We start from the raw sequence: 13,969 nt of genomic DNA, 5'->3' as shown, positions 1-13,969 counted from the left end.
TGAGCATCCAGAACTTATATTGAATAAAGTGAAGTATTGGTGAATGAATAATGTGATAGGGTTAAGGATTAATTTACCTTTTATGGAGCCTACCTTTGTTGGATTACATGGTTACTTTCATTCTTCAAATCTGTGTTTGGTCAAGGTGCACACAGCACATAGTAAATAATAATAAAATCGTATGACTTGAACAGGTTGCAGCTGGTTTTACATAAACTAATAGCCTGATAACAATTAAACAATATATTTTGCAGCCTCAGTAAACCCTAAAAGTTTATGTTTACCATGAGTTCTCCAAAAAAAGCTAGGGAATATGGAGATTTGCTCTAAATCGCTCATGCAACTAATGATCCTTTCCCTTGTGTCATATCAAAGGCGACATGCCGTCTTCCAGCCTTGAACTGAAGTGTTGGAAGTTGGCGAGAGTTTGATCTCGAAATGCAAACAGGCTCAGCTGCTTCCAGAGACCTTTTCCTGTGTGGATGTTTAACGCTTCCCCTTCAGAGATGAGATGAGTCACTCTGGGCCCCTCCATCGTACCTGTGTCTCACTCGTCTGGCCTGCTTCCCCTCTGATTGATAAACTCCAGACTCCTGTCACTTTGGGAGGTCCACAGTGGGCCTTGGGCGGCAGCTGTAATTTTGGATGATCGTCCATACAGCTTGAAAGGAACAGAGGGGCTTCTGTGCAGGAGGTCAGTCACAAAGCCCTGTTGCTTAGAAGCTGGAAAAAAAGGTGGTGAAAGGAGACTTGTCAAGTGACCATGTCAAGCTTTAATTTAGCTGTTTCACAATCATTTGTGAGTGACTCCAGCTGGCTGAGTTTCCATACTGCACCATACAGAATAGGGCAAAATCCATTACTACAAGTTCACTGAAAGCAGGGAAATGGAATAAATAGTTCCCCACATGCTGATTACTCCACCATGCACCCATGAAGCACTTTGTGCAGTCCAGCACTGTGTTTATATTTCTTTTGATGTTGAAAGGTCTCATACTGCCACTATTAGCCCATAGACGCATGTTGTGGGGGCAGTTTGTTTCTAGTGGATGAGCTGAAATGCTCTTATTGCTTTTATTTTCAGTTTGACAGAAGGAAGAAGAGGACGGTATTTTGGCGACTGCATCCAAAATCGTGTGCACGTTGTCCTGAGGATTAAGCATCACCTGACTTCAGGGTTTACATCTTCTCTGTCTCATTACGTTTTCTCCTCAGACAAAGGGCACAGAGTGTGTATGTTAGTGTGGGAGTACGGGTTGTGTTAGAGTGAAATGGGGAGGTTTGTTTTCATGATATTTTTTTTTTTTTTTTTATGTGGGTGTCCTGGGTGTTGTTTACTTGTCACTTGAGTCCTCAGATCAGGCCCAGCGCTCAGCAGTTGCCGTGACACATGCCCTGCCATGTCACGAGGTGACAACGGAGCAAGAGCTGACAAATTGTCACAGGCCGTTAAGATGGCTTCCATGGCCAATGCTATGCCAGGCCGGCGAGCAGATAATCTCAGCGAAGGCAGACAGATCAGTGCTCTACCTCTGCTTGTTTGCATTCTTATTTTTCTCTGGGGTCTCTTTGTCTGCTTATGGATTCTTCCACCCCTCATCCTCTCACATTATAGAAGGAACAGAACAACCCAATCTCTATAAATATGATATGTTAATGTGTAATATAAATATTGATACCTAAGGTGTAATGCTTAATGACTTGCTGTAATATAAGACTGATAATCAGTGGAGTTTACCATCTGTTTAGTTCTTTTCTGGCTAACTTTCTGTGTGCTACACACATACGCTTCTTCAGTCAAAATGGCTAATACAGAATTTAAAATTTTCATTTTTCATTCATTGTCTGTAACCGCTTATCCACTTCAAAGTCCAGAGCCTACCTGGAATCATTGGGCAGAAGGCGGGAAAACACTCCAGTTCTTCTCAGGGCACTTTAAAATATTCATCAGATATTTCTCAGGTTATTAGATATAGGATGATCCTTCTTCAAAAGTGAGGTTTAAAAACAAAAACCAAAAAACTTTCCAAAATGTAAAAGTTTAAATAACAATTATGAAAAGAGACAAAGCTCTGAGGACTATGAGTAGCCCATGAAACCTGTCACCATCAAATAATCACCACTTTAAGCATTCATCTTTCAGAGAAAACCAAACTGTTGCTTCATGTCTTTCCAACATTCACTGTGAAGAGACATCTCAGCAGAGTGAACCTGGAAGGATGTGTGTCTGTCAGAAAAGGAAATGGACCTAAAAACTAAGTAGAGGGACGAAAAGCATTTTTTAAATTTTCTTATTTTTAGAAGTTTAAAAACAAGATTATTGACCCTTGTTACATTTCACCCCATGTTGAGCTCTGCCCTGTGAATATTTTAACATACTGTAATGAATGCTATCGTATGTTGTGGAAGAACAAACACTGTCATTATATAAGTGTCTGTGGTTGTGTAGTTATAGTGATTTTAAGCTTATTTTAAACACACTAATAGTCAGAATTATTTTTGATTTATTTTGTTGTGTGTATATATATATATATATATATATATATATATATATATATATATATATATATATATATATTGATTAGTGTTCTCAGTTGAGATGTTTGCAGTCTAATAGCTCACATGACATTGCTCTGAGCAGATAAGAGCAGGGAATCCTCATGCAAACAGGTGCTGTAGAAACCCACTAGAGGTTTTTGCACTGGTGACCCTCATGGAGTGTGAGTGGCACTGAACATGCTCATTTCCCTCTGAAAGAGAAGCAGAGGTGGAAACTCAGACAAAGAGATGCTTCTGCACACTCTCAGTAAATAAGCGCTGCACACCAAGAGAGGGAGGAGGGAGGGAAGGATGAAGGGAGCTGGAGCAGATATTAAAAGATGATTGTGCGTGGGCTGTCTTGGCTCCCCTCCGGAGGGAAAACGTAAAGCCTGCATCAATCAGCGAGAGGATAAAACAGCAGCCAAACAGTGCAGCAACGGAAAAAAAAATCATAATAAATAAAAAAGCTTCTACAATAAAGAAAGCAACAGAAAAAAGAAAGAAAGAAAGAAAGAAAGAAGAAAGAACGAAAAAGAAATCTAACGTGGTGTAGAAATTTTTCTGTGTTTCAACATTTTACCACAGTGAGGATGGTGAAATAACAGCTGTTTGTGACCTCAGCCCGCACCAAGTTTTTTTTTATTCGTTTATTCTCTCTTTCTTTATTCTTTTCTTTCTGTATTTCTTAAGTGTTACTTATTTGTGCCTAGGCCTTGTTTTTCAGTTTGTATTGCTTTGTAAAAATCTCAAACGAGTTTCGCTTCTTCTTGCGACGTGCAAAGCCTCTGGCTCCTTCAGACATCTTCCTGACAAAAACATTACACGAAAATGGGTGTAATTCCTGAGTCGAGCTATGTTTATGGCTGTATTCACCATAAAGCACATATTCATCTCCTGTTCATGATCTCACCACTGATTCATTCATCATGCCGCACCTGCTTTGTGCCATCAATCATAATTTCTGACATCTGCTGTTAGTCTGAAAATCTGATGAATTTATTGTTTAGTGACATTAATAATAGCTCCTATAGAAGTCATAATGAGACATCTATGATATTATGCTGCAGAACAGTTTTTAGCCTAAATTTAAAAAGTGTAATTAAATATTAAATTGGTCATTGGAATTTATTGTTTTGTTAAAAAGACTTTGTTGCAGATTCCCATTTTAACTAGATTTTTCAAATGGTTTTTGAAATCATTGCATCTGAGGTGACTACATATTTGACACGTGTCAGCAGCAGTCTAGCTTCAGTCTGTTGTCACTGTCAGACAAAGATTTAGTTGGTAACTTTTGGCAAATTTTTAGGAGTAGGGAAAATATACTTTGCATTTGTATTGGACTGTTCTCACACAGTGTAAAAATAATATAAAAAATAAAATAAAAACAAAAAATGCGTTATTGTGTTAAGGTCAAAAAAAGGTTATAATAAACTCTATTTCTGACAAAAATACAATTTGTAAAATTGTGTATAAACACTATTCTGTGATTTGTTCATTCTCTTAAACATTTAGTTAACTAACGAAATTAAAAATAAATAATAACAATTAACAAAAAAGGCTTTATAATACTTGGGTAAATTAATGTTTTCCTTTTTTTGAAATATTTGCCACTTTCCCATAAGAATTCTGAACTTCACAAAGCAAAGTCAGTCAAGTTTCCATAAAGCCTGAAGATGGAATTAACCATTTTCATTAGGCAGTGAATCATAATTTATTTGTATCATTTGAATTTGAATGTTTTTGAATCATTCACTATGTAACTCATAGAGGTGTCAGTTCTGTAACGCAAAGCGAATGTAAGCAGCCTTGTGTAACCACTCCATCAGCGCTAAGTATGTGTGAAGTTCATCTAGGGTCTTGATTGTGGGCTTGTATCAACTTCTAGTGTCCCATCAGAACAGTATAGGTTCAGTCTGTAATTGATGGCTGCATTGCAGTACTTAAGTTGTCACTTGCAGGGATTTATTCCCCTCTTAATAACATAATTATATCAGATGTGTTTTGTTTGGTAGTCTGTGTTGTCATCTTAAAAAAAATGTTTAAAGGAAGTTCCTCTCTTGGATCATGAGGATTTGGTTAAGGGCAACAGGCCTGGGTAGTAACTGACCTGCTGTTGACCTGTACACTTAAATACAAGCCACAATTAACTTGGCCACACATGCTCCTCGTTATCTAGTTATGTAGCACTTTGCTGGCAGCACACACAGTCTCTTCAATCACACATATGTGTTTAGGACCTGCCAGAGATATCTGATCCCTGCCTAGCACAGGCTGAGTAATTTTCCACGTTTGCGACTACACCTCGAGTCATGCGCTAGTGGGTGGCCAGTCTATATTGCTAATGTAATTTCTGTCTCAACTCTCAAAGGAACCATTTTCATTTTACAGTTTTCTCTCATTATAACAATCTTCCTCAACGAAAACTAAGAGCAATAGCATCGTCATTAGCCTGGCCAGAGTATTCCCTCTCAAACCCTCGTCACATTCACCCCTAGCTGTTGATGCATTAGTGTTTTTAGTAACTTGTAAGATGTGCATTGAAGAGAGTTGACGTTTGTTGCTAATTCTAGACAAGTGACATTTCAGCAACGGTAGCAAGTTGCCGTGGCCTCATCTGCTGGTGCCGACGCTAACCCAGAGTGCTCAGCCAGGCTTAGTGTGAAAGTCCAACGCTCAAATCACACCACTCATTGCAGCATGGGATCAGATATCAAATTACAGGTTCACAAACACTTTCTTATCTGGGGGCTTGGGACTGCAAGGGGGATTCGAGGAAAGATTAGCACAGTCTATTGTTATGAAATCGGTATAGAACCGAGAGGCTTTATCTCTAGAAACATTCACCTATTAACTGACTTGATGGTGACACAAAGATCAGTCAGATAGTCCAAGAAAGACATCACCCTGTAATAAAGCATTAAGCTGTTTTCAAATCTAGATCTCCTAAAGTTAATTTTATTTCAGAAAATGTTGGCTTCAAGTGCAGTAGTCTCTATCTTTGAGTTAGCATTTCTCGCCTTAACTGAGAAACACACTGAAGTGTTTGAGCTTTGTGTTGTCTGAACCGTTTCTGTTTGAGTTTTCTGTTGTTTTAACAAATAAATTATAACAAGAATTTTTTTTTGTTTTCACTGATATGGCAGAACCATGTGGAGTAGCCAGAATGATGGAGACCAACATGGTCATGTAACTGCAAGAATGGAGACCAGCTTGCCCATGGGCACCACCAGCATCTCCATCTCCCAGCAGCAGGCACCTAAGAAGTTTGCTCCAGTGGTGGCCCCAAAACCAAAGTTCAACCCATACAAACACGGGGAGGGTGGACTTGAAGGTGCAGGTGAGATGGCACAAACTCACGCAATAGGGGGACATCTAGAGCTCTTAAATAGTAGAGGCACCTTCACAATGATTGTCTGATCCATCTTTCGAATATCACAAAGCTGAGAAGTGATAAATGATATGCTGTAGTTTGCCTCAGATTGTGCCAGAACCACACGTTATTATGTTTTTAGCCTACCTTTAAGCAAATGAGAGAAATACAAACATTGAAAGCAACATGAACTAGCATGAAAAATAAATATAGGCGATAATAATTAGGGGTGGGCAATATAGCCCTAAAATAATATCACGATATTTCAGGGGCTTTGTTATAATGGTATTTTTGCTGATATTTGCAAAATATTATATTGATTTCAGAATAAATGCTTAAGTAATATTTTAGTAATAAATGTAGCAATTCTGAAGATTCAGCAGAAACATACAAAACAAATATCTGGTTATTTTGTAAACAATTTTTGACTGTCCTTGTACTAAACTGGATGCTTCGGCTTGAGGCAGTGAAACAGATTAGTTGAATTTCCCCCCTTTGTTGTTACATGCTTCTTGCATATTTTACATATTGCCATGTTTTTTGAACATCTTACATATTATAATCAAACCACCCCGCACAACTTAAGTTGATCTTCTTTTTGGAACTAATTCTTCCACCACAGATCCACTTTCCACTATACTGCAACTGTTTCCATATGACTCCCTTACGAACATATGCCATATTATGCGTAACTGCACAATATATAAACAAGTCAGAATATCTCCATTATCACAATGTGGATTTTTTGTAATCACTTTAAAATTTACAACAAGATTATTGCGAACAATAAAATATGGAACAGCCCTAATACTAATTATTTTTATTGATAAATAAATGAAAACATACACCTTTTGTATATAGGCCTTGTACTGTGTAGGCCTACCTCTATTAATTCACTTCTTATGACAAAACAGGTGAGTTAAAAATAAATAAATAAATAAATAAATAAATAAATGTTAGGGTAGAGAGCAGGGTTCAAACCCTAGGCAGGGAAGCAGTTTGAGTTCCTAGAAGCTACATTAATCGTAATAACATCACTATGTGTGTGAGGAAGAGTGGTCTGTTTCGACATCATAATTCTTTGTTTGTTTATTATATTAAACTCCAAGAAAGTTGTCTTTATTTATTTTTATTTATTTATTTATTTATTTTTCTTTTGTCAGTGTTCAACTTATGCTGTGGATATTAAATACTTTGAACTCAATGAGTTCAAAGTATTTAAAAAATCCCCACCAAGCAAGTGTTATTAAAACAACAAAACCAATCACAGAATCTGATTACTATTTGTAGAGAGAACTGGTAAAATGTGTTACATTTTTAAGACCTTAGAGTCACCAAAGCAGTACTAGTCTAACTTACGTTCAGTTTTTAACTTGTTCAGCACTACGCAGCATGAGCTAATGAAATTGTGTGTGTTACTTTGATCTTACTGCTTTTGATTCACAGACACATTATTTTATAGGATTGTTTTCAAACGGAATAATTCTGCTGATTATCGTTAGTCAGGCTACAGTACAAAGGGAATGTAGTATCTAGTGCCCATAGGCACCATGAAAGGGGCTTAAGAGGTCTGAAGGTTGATTCCATGCCTGGGCAAATACAACAGGCTCTACCAGTAAAGGGGTCCTTGGGCAACAATCCTAATGCTACATTCACCTCCCTTTGTAACATGAATAAATTATAAGTAGTTAGTACCAGATAAAAGCATCTCCTAAATGCTATAATTGTAAATGTCAAAAGTGCTTGCAATCTGCTTGTTTTATTTTTACATTAAAATGCACTTTATACATAATTTCTAACTGGTCTCCAGAAATTCGCTAACACTGTACATCATCTGTATGCTTCTACAGCTCTCACTCCAGATTCATCAAAAACTGAATGCACCAAGTGTTTTTTGTAAAACGTGAAAGGATCAGACACATTTGCAGGAAGCTTGTATTACTGTATCAACTTCAGTGACTCACAGCAGAAGCAGTGTCTCATTGCTTTAATTTAACAAGTCCCTTTAATTTGTAGTAGGACTCATAATCAGAGGAAGCTGTTCCTGAAAGGCTGTAGTCGAGGTTGGCCACGGGCTTTTATAGCCAGGCAGAAGGCTTGTGTATGGACACTGAGAACTGGCTAATGACCAAGCCTCAAGGGTCATGTGATGTCGACATTCTCTGGAGGATTAGGAGAGCACGTTCTATTAGAGTAGCATAGCCTCAGTGTCAGGCTACAGTGTCTGATAGGTCAGGCTGATTCCAAGTATATACCGTTCTCTTCTGCTAACTGCTTTTTCTTATGGTGTCCATGGCTCCAAATGGACCCTTTAGCATAGTACCACCACTCTCATTCTGATCTTGATTAGGAGTTGAAAGGATTTGTATACTGACTTTAAGGAAGGCTTTACATTTTCAGTTATTTTAAGCAAGAAAGTATCTTTTCACTTTTCTGCACAGATGAAAATAGGGGATTTGAGTTCATCCTGTAGAACTGTAAAAAGGGACCCATTAAAAATAGAAAGTAATTCCACAGTTTTGTGAAAATTATTTTAATAAAAAGGTGTTTTTTTTTTACTTATTCAGCTGTGAGCAGTTTGTACAGTGTACGTATAAGGGTTTTGCACGGGACGATAAATGTCAACCAGCCCAATACTAAGTGCTGGCTAGAGGGGTGTAAAATCCTAGCAGTGGAAGAGTATTCTCTGGAGAAGCCTTTCTCAACTTGGGTGCCATCAAAAAAAAAAAAACAAATCCGATGTTGATGTCATAAGAGTATAGACGATGGTTACACAAGTTTATAATGAAACAAAAATCTGTCTCAGAACAGTTTGGGCCTGAATAATTTTAGCTTTTTTTTCAGCTTCACAGCATTTACAACCAGTGGTGTAAGTAGGTGTCTAGTTTAGTGTGTTGACGGTGCTTTCCAAACGCAAAGCTGTAGTTGTGTGTCTTGCACTGCCCTTGCCAGCTATACCAGCCTTCAAATTCTCAAACCTCAAATTCTCATTGAGAGGTTTAGTCAGTATTTTCCATCTGAACTTTAGCACATTGTGGGCGGAGCAGGACGGGGGCTTTGTGTTATTAGCAGATGCAGCAAAAAACGTGTTTCATTCTCAAGCAAATTATTTAATAAACGTCTAATAGATCTGGTGTCATCACAACTGTATTTTCAAGAAAGAATGTTACAATAATTATGGCAGATTATAGCTGAGAGTACCTGTGTAGTGTTTTTTTTTTCTCTTTTGTTTTTTTCCTCTTCCAAAGACTTTATTTTTAAAGGGGACCGTGATAGAAGGAAGGTTGAGAAATACTGCTCTGGAATGATGGAACACAATCCAGTACCTCTGAGATGAACTGACGTGATTTTCATGATTCAGAACTAATCCTCAAACATGGATCGGGGTATTCCACAAAGCAGGATTTCTCAGTTAGCCAGCTAACTTGAGCCCAAAGTCAAGCCAGTCCAATAGTAAAAGAGCTGAGGGAGATCAATTTTGAACAATCTTCAACTTTGGGCTCAATTAACTGAGAAATCCTACTTTTTGGAATACCCTCAAGTATCTGTTTTTAAAGTTTTTATGTTGAAATACTTCTAGTTTAAAGCCTTCCCAGAACAGAATCTGTTTTTATTGCACCATTTCAGAAGATGCTATGGGCGAGTGTGTGTCTCCAAACCTTTGGCCCTGTTGTGTGTTTTCATTTATGTTTAATGCAGAGGTGAGATCATAAGAGAGTTTCATATATTATCGGGTCCTGCTTTTACTACTTGTTCAAAAGAATGGCAACATAATCCTTTTCCGTTTGCTAATCTTGTCTATACTTCTGTGACCTGCACTGTAAATATTTAGAATGTTTCCTCCTGCCTGGGGACATAGTGTTCAAAAGATAGCTGACTGTTTACATGCAACATGGCCTTCATCTATGCCTCTCTAACAAAGACTGCTTGCGTGCTATGAAGTGCACATGTGCTGTGGAGTACACTTGAGGAATTATGACTTCCCAAGTTCAGATTATACCTGCATAAAGTATTATGTAAATGTAATAATGAGTTATGAGTCACTGAATAATGCTGCCATCAGTATTCACCACTGGAATCATGACATTAAAATCTGGTCAGAATGTGCCAGTGTCATCTAAATGTTTGTAATTATCCTATAAGGCCTGAGTTATTATTTATTCATAGATATCCAGTGTTGTAAAAAGGTACATTAACCTACAAGAAGCAATACATACAATGCATAGGGATTCAGAACCATGAATTCTGTATCTGGTAGATGTGCCTTTGTCAGCTTCAGGTCTTTTTGATAAATGTCTAGTATATTTGCACATAGACTTGCTGAAACTTTTCTTCAGTGTTCTTGATAAAAGTCTTGAAATGATCTCTTCCTTTCAGAAGTTCTTTGGTCTGTGATTAATTCTTGCCAAATGAGCATGTACTTTGCCTTTCACTGTTTGTGAATTTTGTAAGTTGATCTGAAAATATAATTGTAGTAGAACACAATACTAACATTTATCAGAGATCCTTGACTTCCTACCAGCGTGTGACTGGTGTTAAAGGCAATGTCCATGATTGTAATCAAAAAACACTTCTTATTAAATTCAGGTGTTACTTCACCATTTGCTAGTTCTCAGATCAGTCTGTGTGCTGGAAACCTGTCTAATGTGTTTTATGAAGCATCAGTGTCTGTAAATTAGTTAAAAAATTAAATAAAATAAAAAAGCTGTCTTGGTTCGCTATGCTAGGCTCTCTCTGCTCACGGGAGAGAAAAGGCATCTGTCATTTTTTTTAGACAATATAGAGAACTCCAAACTTTTAAAAGCACAGGCTGAAATGAGGATATTGCTCTATTCCTGCTCCATAGTTGGGTAATATTGACTTTGCTGTCACTGCGGATCACTTGAGGAAATGTCCCCAGATTCAACTTGAGTTAGAAATGAGTTTCATTGGTAATTCAAACAGTGAATAAAAACTTACAGACAAGTTAATCTTCAACCATGTACAAACAACAGTAGGTTTTCTTCTCAAACTGTTTCCCTGCAATTGTAGACATCCCCTTAATATGGATAATCTATGGTTGCTCAATGGGTGGATTAGTAAAGATGTAGAGAAAAAAATGTCAAAATTATTCATATGTAGTTTCCAGTAGTTGCTGCTTTTTAGAGTTTTATATCACATTGAACAACACACTGCATTAACATAAGACCAGAATTACTTTCTCATTCAGAAAATTATATAACAATAAAAGTACCCATACTAATCACTGTTGATTTAGATAATGGTGCTTGCTTTCTTTTATTAGATGTGAGCTGCTTTTCATATGGTGGACCACCACTTTCTTATATAAAAGTTGGAGAGATATTTATGTGTTACCACTAGGTCATATTGTCTGGAAATACAGTATTTCATTTCACTGTTATGCTGAGGATATAGAATTTCATCAGACTTTAAATTTTCATGATGGCACAGTATTAGGGAGCAGCTGTGGCCTTATGTTTATAGAAGCTGGGAACTGAAGGTTCTCCAGGACTGCTTTTTCCTTCCGCAGTATCCAAGCCCATATGATATTTATTTAGTCTGCTATAGGAGTGCAATATATGTGATGATTTTGCATCTGTGGAATAGTGAAAGTAGGACCACCCAACCAAATGCCACAAGTAAGTTGTATAGATCATCGATTTTAAAATGCACACACAGAAATCAGGCATAAATACAGCATATATGATTATAACATATTGTGATTTACAGCAAGTCCCATTTCACACTGAATTCACTTTTCACTGAATCTTCAGGGACTACAGAGTGGTGCCCAGTTTCACCCCTCTGTCCTGATTTCATCTCCATTGGTTTCAAGGGTGAGTAGGGATTGAAATGAGAATGGGGAGTTGGGATTGGGCAACACATTGTAGCTCGGTATCTCGTGTTTCCCCTGACAAAAAAATCAAACCCATGTAATCACCCAGTCACACTAGCAGGCGCCAAGTCGCTTATGTCTCTCCAAGTTTGCCCCTTGTGGGGGTGTTGGAGGCTGCTCGCATTGTCACGTGTGGTTGTGAAAAAGGTCCGAGCTTCATGTTTCATCAGAGACACAAAACAGTATCTGTTACTTTATTTCATGCTTAATTTTTCTTAAATTGTCCCTGTATATGTGCAAAGAAGCCTCATTTAAAAGACGAAACCGCGATTATGAGCATCTCTCCCACATTTAAAACCACACTGTTGAGAACAAGAAGTTCAGAGAAGTTCAGAAGTTGGGGACTTCAGACCGCTGTTTTTGTGATTGGGCCGAGGAATTTGTTGGAGCCAATTGTTGAAAATGTTGCATCACTACATCACAGCTTATATGCATAAAGTTGCAGTGATACTTGGTGCATAGAAAATGGCTGGTTGCTTGTCCCTCTGTCTCCTGCTAATGTGAACACATGTTTACATGGTGTGCTGCGCAGGTGTGTTCTGGGGAATTTTACTATTTTTGATACTGTGCATGAGTTTTTCAAAATGTGGTAATAGTAAATAAAATTTAAAACATTTTTCGTTAGTGTAACTACAGTTTGTCCAAAATGCAGCCACCTGAAAACTCACAGGCGCAGCAGAGAACTAGCATATTATGTTAATTCTAGAATCCCTATATAGGCCCCAATCCAATTTTGAATTCAGTTTAAAGTTTTGTTGTGGGTTTTTAAAGCTCTAAATGGGCTCACTCCCATCTTTCCAACTTATTTGAGTTTTATACACCATCAAGAGCCTAGAGATCTTCTGATCGGCTTCTAAAGGCTCCCTGGTCAAAGAAGAATCTAAATCTTTACTATGCTGTCTCATTGGTGGCCCATTGCTTTGAAACTATTTCTATATTGAGATTAAATGTGCTCACTACTTACTGTCTTTTCAGTCAAAATGTGACTTGGCTACCACACTCAATACAACAAAAAAATATGTAAATGGGGGGCATTTCTTGGGGAAGACGGTGAGGATGCTTATACACTGAACGATTACTGGATTAGGAATACCTACTTGGTTTCTACACTCACTGTCCACTTTATCAGGTTCACTGACCATACAGGAGCACTTTAGTCCACTTGTTTCTCTGCTGATTTTTTTAAATCTCCATTTCACTCTGCTCTTCAATGGGCAGGACACCCACAGGACCACCACAGGACCGGTATTATTTGGGTGGGGAATCATTTTCGGCACTGCACATGCTGATGTTGTGTCAGTGTGTTCTGCTGGCATGAGTGGATCAGACACAGCAGTGCTGTTGGAGTTTTAAACATTGTCCAATTTGTTAGACCTTCTTTATCCCTCTTTAACCCTCTGAAGGAAAAGTCCATCCACTCATCTTTTATTCTTAAAGATTTTCAGTCCCTGTTGCTGAGAAACAACCGTATAGCCTCCCACATATTTCTGTGTTGGTTCTCTTTCAAACAATCATGCAAAATGGAAATCTATTTTTCTGTTCTGAAAATCAAACCTTTAAGCTGTATCTTTCAAGTGCTCAGTTTTATATTGTACATGGGCTAATATTTCTTGATGGTACTTTTGAGGAAATTGTTGACTACTGTATGTTTTCTTCTATCTCAGCCATTGACTTTCAGACATGTTTTTGGCTTCATAGTTGATTCCATTTTCAGATTCCTCTTGACCCTACAGTTCAGCCTAGATGGATGGCCTGGGTTAGCAATGGTTTGGCTTGTGTGAAGCTTCTTCCATTTCTTGACCTTGACAGGACACAAAGTGATATTCTGACCTGCGATTTCCAGTAACCTTATCTCTACAGGTTGTGGAAAGAGCATCTGACTGACTACTGTTCAAGAGTAAAAGTAATAATTTACATGCACTCGACATAGTGTTGGAAGCTTCTAGGTGTATTGGTAAAGGTGCAATTTCAGAAATGATTTTGCACCAAAATAAAATTAGAACTTTTGTGTGTTCTGCCTGCACTGCATTACTCACAATGTTTTTGTCAGACTTAGTTAGTGTCTAAGTTGTGTTTTTGCTTCTGATGAAATATGACATTTTTATAAATCTCTAATTAGAACAAAGTAGATAAATGCAGTTACAGAAAACAAAACTGGACAA

General features: G+C 37.7%; 1 protein-coding gene across 7 annotated transcripts in view; it reads left to right on the top strand.

The window, feature by feature from the left end:
• lpp (LIM domain containing preferred translocation partner in lipoma) overlaps positions 1-13,969 on the top strand; it is a 269,809-nt gene that overhangs the window by 114,277 nt on the left and 141,563 nt on the right. For 6 of the 7 annotated variants that reach the window (XM_066663351.1, XM_066663353.1, XM_066663352.1 and 3 more), the window contains one exon: positions 5,685-5,878. The exons of the other annotated variant lie outside the window; for it this stretch is intronic. In XM_066663351.1, coding sequence (XP_066519448.1) covers positions 5,689-5,878 — 190 coding nt within the window. In that variant the 5' untranslated portion in view covers positions 5,685-5,688. The remainder of the gene's footprint in view (positions 1-5,684; positions 5,879-13,969) is intronic. 7 annotated transcript variants of the gene reach the window in all.

This window comes from Hoplias malabaricus, chromosome 3 (assembly GCF_029633855.1).
Source record: "Hoplias malabaricus isolate fHopMal1 chromosome 3, fHopMal1.hap1, whole genome shotgun sequence".
In the NCBI taxonomy this organism is placed as follows: Eukaryota; Metazoa; Chordata; class Actinopteri; order Characiformes; family Erythrinidae; genus Hoplias; species Hoplias malabaricus.
Note: the sequence above shows the minus strand (reverse complement) of the source record. Positions and strands in the feature narration are given on the sequence as shown.